Here is a 7,064-nt window from a genome sequence, read left to right on the forward strand (position 1 = left end):
TTAGTTCATTATTCTCTCGAGATAGATACGCACCTAAATACCCAATGATACACGACAGTGGTTTTCTGGTGCTTTTTATCTTCAGAGGATTTCCAGCAAGTTCACAATGTCGATCTGCATCTGGCAATTTTAAAGAATAAAAACACAGTTTAAATATTTAACCATTACAAATATAATTAGGACATACCAGCCAGTTTCTGACTTGCATTTTTACCACAAACTTCTTTTTTGCTTTTAGCACGTGTTCTTTTTGTCATCAATGTCAATAACGATGGATATTTAAAGGCAGGTCATGTCCTCATTCACTCAGGTGATGTTATGATTTTTTTTTGGTTGGTTCTAACATAAATTTGGCTGCATTTTTGGCTTACAAAGTCTTTTTGAAGACAGCTAGGAAAATGAAACACAGATGAAAACATGAATACTAAAATAAAAGCAGCTTTGGCCATTAAAAATAATTTACCTTTAATTCTTCATTGTTTTCTACAAGCTCATCTGGCTTTAAATGGAGTAACAGAGGTGCAAAAGATCTAAAATTGGGGCTACTGATTTTTGTCACGTTTTACATGTGTGGTATGGTGATTCATATAATTATTAATAACTAAAACAGAACACAGGGGCTACCATGGCAAAATGAAGGTCAAAAAAAATAAAATCAAAACTTTCTGGACAAAGCGGTCAGCTGTAATCAAGTATGACAGAGCTCAAAGGTCTCAAAGACTGTCACTTCCTGCAGAGTAAATAAAAATAAGCACTTTGTAGCTACCTTAAAGTTGATGCTACAGCTATGAATTCACACCTTTAAAGGTGCTGTGAACAAACAAACAGAGGATCTGCCTAAATGACAAAAAAACACAAACGTTTCTGCGAAGAGGGTCACGCTTAGACAGGGGAGTCAATCATCCTACAGTAAAAATCCACAAAACACTAGGGTTCAGTAAACAGTTTCAAGACTACTGGAACTACAGTATCTTTTTTTTTTTTAAACTACTCAGAATGATGAGGCTATATGTCTTCCAAAAGCACCTAAGTTATCCTCATATAGGACTTCCAATATCCCTAGAACACAAGTATCCTGTTTTATACAAAAAAAGCATTCATGCGTTGCGTGTGTAGAACAAAAATTCTCTCACATGAAATTACTTCCCATGTGTATGCGCCTACACGTACACACATGAAAATCTGCATTTACAAGAGTTAGATATTACAAGCAGATTATAGTAATTGTAACTCCACTTTCTCCCCACCTTGCATTTAACAAAAATTGATCTCATTTGCTTCATTCCAGGACCGGGGATGGAGTGCATTGTCACATAAAGACGATAAGACACCTTGAAAAACAATTTACAAACTCTGTATTTTCTACCTGTGCAAAAACCAAGTTTTTCACAGAACCACAGTAATCACTGAAATAAGTATTTTAATATGCTCACAAGTATTTTCAATGCAGCAGACAATGCCCAACTTATAGCAATCTGTTAAGGAATCTACTTGAAATTCTGAAAATGCTAGCTGGTATTTGGGCAGTCCAAGAGTTCCAGAGCCCTAATGCTGAGTAAATTATGTACTTTAATTTTTATCTTAATAACAAAATACACTCTTCTCAGTGTAAAACAAACAAACAAACAAAACCTACAAAAAAACCTGCACCAAATCTGGTGCCTGGAATTTTTTAATATTCCACAACACTTGAAATATTTTAAGTGACAGAGTAGAATGATGCACTTCCACTGTTTCCCTAGTAAAACAAGCAAAAACTATACAGTAAGTATTTTATAGTCATTGCTTTACTGTTCCCAAAGTAACTAAGAAGTAATTAGCAATAAATTTTTCCATCTACATGTCTTCACTGTAAAAAAAAAAAAAAAGAAAAAAAGACATTGAATCATGGCAACGTCTTAACATACTGACAGAGAGCACAATTTCCATGCCTGAGGCAAAGGAAGTTCACAGAAGGTATGGGGTGGGCATTCCAAAGCACACCTATCTATTAAAACAGTTAAATCTGTTTAACGGCAGCAAACTTTAACCCACAATATGCTCACATAAATTATAGCAAACTTTATTATCTTTATGCACTACATACAGAGGGACACAAACTTTAGATTGTGTACCACTCTCAAGCGTAAAACCACAGAAAAAAATTTAGGTAGGACATTCCCACAAACTAAATTAAAACCAAGTCCAAAAATCAAACACTGTCTTCCATATGAACAATAAAAATATTAGGAAGGTCACTGAAAGCCATAAGGAAAAATAAATTTTAAAAGTATTGTATTTCATAGTGCTTTTTTTCAAAACATATCAAAAGCAGAAAGTGTGCTAGTGCCCGTAGCAACGGGAGATGATCAAGGCGTGAAGAAAATATGCAAGTAAGATAGAGGCATGGCAGAAAAGCTGAATACATTCTTTGCATCAGTGTACATTGCAGAAAAACTTAAAAAGCTCACTTTCAAAATCCTTTTACGTGGAAAGCACAACTGCTTCACATTGAAGTGTCTATAGGAAATATTTTAAAACCAACTGGTTAATGAGTAAAAACAATTTACGAGGACCTTGTGAAATTCATCCAAACAGAAACTGTTGAGCACGTACGTGCTGGTGTTCAACTAATGCTTAAACTGGTCTTGGTTCAAGAGAGCAAAACCATGGCAGATGTGACACCATTCTTCAGTAAGTAGGTCTGCAGGCTGGCAAAAGGGCTGAACTATTAATAGAGGCACTCGGGTAAATATGGACACACCACGGGAGCCAACAAAGATCTTGTAAAGGGAAAACACATTCAATGTGTTCACATTTTTCAGCGGCGCATCCCGTCCTTGCAATGGGGATGAGTGCACATGGGGCCGTACCAGCAGCAGCGAAGCTGGACAAGAGAGGTGACCCCTTCCCTTGTTCCCCATGAAACCAGACCCTATGTTGAGTTCTGGGATCTCCACTACAAAAGAGATACGGACATCCAGGAGCAAGCCCAGCAAGTGGAGAGTCACCAAGCTGGTTGTGGGCTGGAGTACAGGACATACACAGACAGTCTGAGGGAACTGGGTCTGGCCAATCTTGAGATGAGAAGGCCATGGGAAGACCCAATTGCCACCTCTAAACACCTGGAGGCAGAGCAGAGAGAAAACCAAGCCAGACCCTTCTCATTGGTACATGGGGGACAAGACAACGTACCATGGCCGTCTGTGGCAACTGACACAAGCTGAGAGATGAGAAATTCTCATTAGGTGTAAGGAAAAGATTATTTACTTTGAGGTTGATCAAACATTGAACAGGTGTCCAGAGAAGCTGTGGAGTCTCCATCCTTGGAGATACACAAATCTCATGTGGACAGAAGGCCCACGCATACATGAACTTTATGCAGGGGGTGGGATCTGAGACCTCCAGAGGTCCCTTCCTACCTAGAAGTCCTGTAAATCAGTGATTGCAAGTGTCACAGGGTCTGTTGGGAGGATGACAGAGCATTGGAACAGGCTGTCCAGAGAGGTTGCGGAGTCTTCTTCTCTGGAGACTTTCAAAACCTGCTTGGATATGTTCCTGTGTGATCTGCTCTAGGTGATCCTGCTTTGGCAGGATCTGGCTGTGATTCTGAGAATCATGACACATACACATGCAGCTGATCTGGCATCCAACTCGGCACGTCAATTAGCTTTTAACAAACTGTGTCACCAAAGACCATTGCTGTGCAGCTGTTACAGGTTAAAAGATTTTTTTTTCAGGGATTAGCACCCAATTAAAATTAATTTTCTTTGCAATCCTCAAAAGGATCTGCTGTTCAACATCGAAAAGTGCAGGAAAAAAGGTGATAAGAGAACTAAATTTTCCTGATAAGACATTACCAAGTCTAAGCAAACCTAAAACTGATTGCAAACGATATCAGGAGCATCAAGCAATAAATGCACATTAATTTTCAAGGGGTAAAATGACCACGGCATAGATATAACAATGTGTTCTACACTAACACCCCCACACAGAAGAGAATTCATGCAGTCAGTGTCAGTAACTTTCTAAAAATATTTAGACAATTCTAAAGAGTGGTCACTTAAAAAGAAAAACTACAGTGTTAGAAATTATGATGACAGGAAAAATATACTCATGTGACTCTCTAAAATGACTGGAAACCTGTATCCTGAAGTGCATGTAATTTGGAGCACCATAACCCTAAAGAGAATACAGGACAATTAGAAAAACTCCAGGGAGTAACATTACGAACAACAGTGTGAAATTGATTATTTATGAGGTTTTGAACATAGACCAAGACCAAACTCATAACCCAGAAAAGTGATGACTGTTGTGGGTATCAGAGGTCAATAAAATCAGGAATGCCATGGAGGAGACAATAGCGAATGAGACTTGTTTTTTTAGAGTTGAAAGGGTTTTTTTAATGATTTCCTTTTCAGATTTGTATGTTTCTTAAGCTCTCTTAAATACTTTCATTGGCTTTGACATTCCATCATACCTGTTATCACAATTCAGATTATCTAATGAACGTACTGTGTTCCATGTATTCCCTGTATTCTTCTTAAAAACTCTGGGGAAAAAAAAATAGTGTGTTCTTTTGAACTGTGTTACTGGCTTATAAAATCTGGTGCAAATTGTAGTCAAAGACAACAGCAGAGAAAACATTTTCACCCTAGATGCAGCCAAAAGATCTTCCATAGGAATCAAAATACAGGATGTAAAACACTTGTGGGTATTGGTTCACAAACAAAGTTACTCCTCAGATAAATGTGCAGTTTTATGTCAGTGAAACAGGCTGTATGCTTACAAAGACAAATGAGTAACATTTTGCATATTCTACTTAATTTTCACTTGACTTGTTTTATCGAACCAGACCGTAACAAGCAAGCACTGTGTACCAAACTTGTTATTAAATCTGCAGATTTGAAGCTATGTTTTGATCATGAACAGTCTACCCATTTCCAGATAACTGTAAGCGTATTATACAGATATTACCATCCACTGAAAACATTTTGACAATCACGTCTACACAGACGGAGTGTTGTTATCCAAATTTAAAATTACTATTATTAATACATGTAGTTATATTGATAAAACTGTATCCGAGCAGGAAAATAAAAAAAAATAAAACCTCCAAAATCTTCCTGTGCTGAAGCAGTGAGGTTCCCAGAAGCACGGCTCACTGCCACACATAGATCATCGTGCTTGTAAGCTGGAAATAGACCCAAATTGTCAGTGACTGTCTAGAGAAGAATGCCCACTTCGGTATCTGCTAATTAAGAGGCCTCCTACAGACAGGATAGCTTTGCTTACCTTTCTAAAAAACACGCAATATATTCAAACTAAAAAGAAGGTATTTTGCCTAATTTAGAGCATGGGAATTTCGCCTTACGGAACAGTTCGCCAGTTCTAATTATTCCCCAAAATCCGTCAGACAAGTTTATTGTCAACAACTACAGTGAGTCTATTATCTTCAGGCAGAACAAAGCCCGAGACAGCCACAAAGGGTTGTGCTCCTAGCAGGAGGTGCTGTGTCTTCTCAGTCTCCTGGTGACCATCTCCAGACCGAACTGGGATGTAAATGCATCGTCTCTACTACCTCCTGCTGGCATCTGAGCTGGGGTCATGCTGTACGGTTCACCGCTAATGAGACAAATCTAATTCTCTGCACTAACCGAAGGAACAGAGACACAGAATAGGACCTTGTTTTCTGCCAGTAAGTGTAATGGGCCAAGGGAGACGATGTGGGTGGAATTACAATAACAACCAAAACAAAAACCCCAAAAAAACAAAACCCAGGAAAAACCTCCCAACTCCATCTGAAATCTGGGTTCACTTAAAAGATGGTTGGGCCCAAGATTAGCATTCTCAGAGGCTTCCATGCCCCTCCAAAACAAAAGCAGTATTTACAGAGGAGTTCAGGTGGACTGCAAAAATCAATTTATTCTATGAGCAAGCTCTGACTGGCTTTTTCAGACTCTCTCAGAACTGAGAATTAGTTTCATTTACAACCTGGCACTTCAACAAATCGCATATGACTAAGAAGGCGTAAAACCTGGTATGCTGCAGGGTAAGTGCCCTGCCATCCTCCTGCCTTTAGATTTTATGGTTTCCGAGTGTTGGTACAGTGCCTACTGCAACGTAGTTGGGAAATGCAGTTCGATTCTCAAGCACCATTTTGGCACACACAAGGAGTCAGGCGACTCTGACAAAGCATCTAAGCTTTGCCACGAGATTCAAGTTTCAACACAGCTACACGGGAAATAAATTCCAAATCAGTTCTTGGATGTCCTAACCACTCACACCGTATCACATCGTGGGTGACCTGCTACTCTGGCCAGGTTATTAGTGTTATGATTGTAATTTCTGTAACGCCAACATAGAAATTCATTCAGTATTGCAGTTATTCAGTAGTATCCAACATATGAAATGATTTCTATTAATCCAATCTCATTTAAAATCTAAAAAATTCTAAAATTGCTCGCATCAAACCATCCTTAGAAAAAGGATTCAAGGCAGTCTCAGGAAGAGAAAGCCTATTCAGTTACAACATTAAAATCTACACAGTGCACCGAACACAGGTCACCAGATATAAGTACAGGAACAAAACTAGAGGACAATATTTTAATTTACTTACTTACTAGCCTTTACTAGATGAAGAATATGATGACAACAATGCAGGCAAGATCATTGTATGACTCCACAGAGAGATACTGCCAGAAATAGAACGTGTGTGTGTGTGTGTGTGTGTCTGCATACATGTGCCCATGTACACAGAGAAGTATGAGTGAAATTGAGGTATAATCTGGTTTCCACTATTATAAAATAATTTGAATGTTATGTTCAAAAAGCACTGACAACTGTGACGATTTTTTTTTTGTTCAATCTACGTTAGGTCTAAACAGGAAGCATTGGCATTCGAAAAGACAAAATTGCAAGGTCCAAATTTTACTTTAAGCAATAAGAATAATGAAGGACAGACTACAAGGAAAAAAAAAAATCACTCTGCTCTTGAGGTTAATCTGATGTGGCACTTTTTCATTCAAAGGAACAATGAAGCAGCACTCACAGCACTGCCAGTCTGATACAAGAACAATAATTTC

The 7,064-nt window shown here is 38.4% G+C and overlaps 1 protein-coding gene across 1 annotated transcript in view; it reads right to left on the reverse strand.

The window, feature by feature from the left end:
* MTA3 (metastasis associated 1 family, member 3) overlaps positions 1 to 7,064 on the reverse strand; it is a 124,553-nt gene that overhangs the window by 42,866 nt on the left and 74,623 nt on the right. The window contains exon 13 of the mRNA XM_009876328.1: positions 34 to 120. Within this exon, the coding sequence (XP_009874630.1) occupies positions 34 to 120 (87 nt within the window). The remainder of the gene's footprint in view (positions 1 to 33; positions 121 to 7,064) is intronic.

The sequence above is a fragment of the Apaloderma vittatum genome, unplaced genomic scaffold (genome assembly GCF_000703405.1).
Source record: "Apaloderma vittatum isolate BGI_N311 unplaced genomic scaffold, ASM70340v1 scaffold6799, whole genome shotgun sequence".
Classification (NCBI taxonomy): Eukaryota; Metazoa; Chordata; class Aves; order Trogoniformes; family Trogonidae; genus Apaloderma; species Apaloderma vittatum.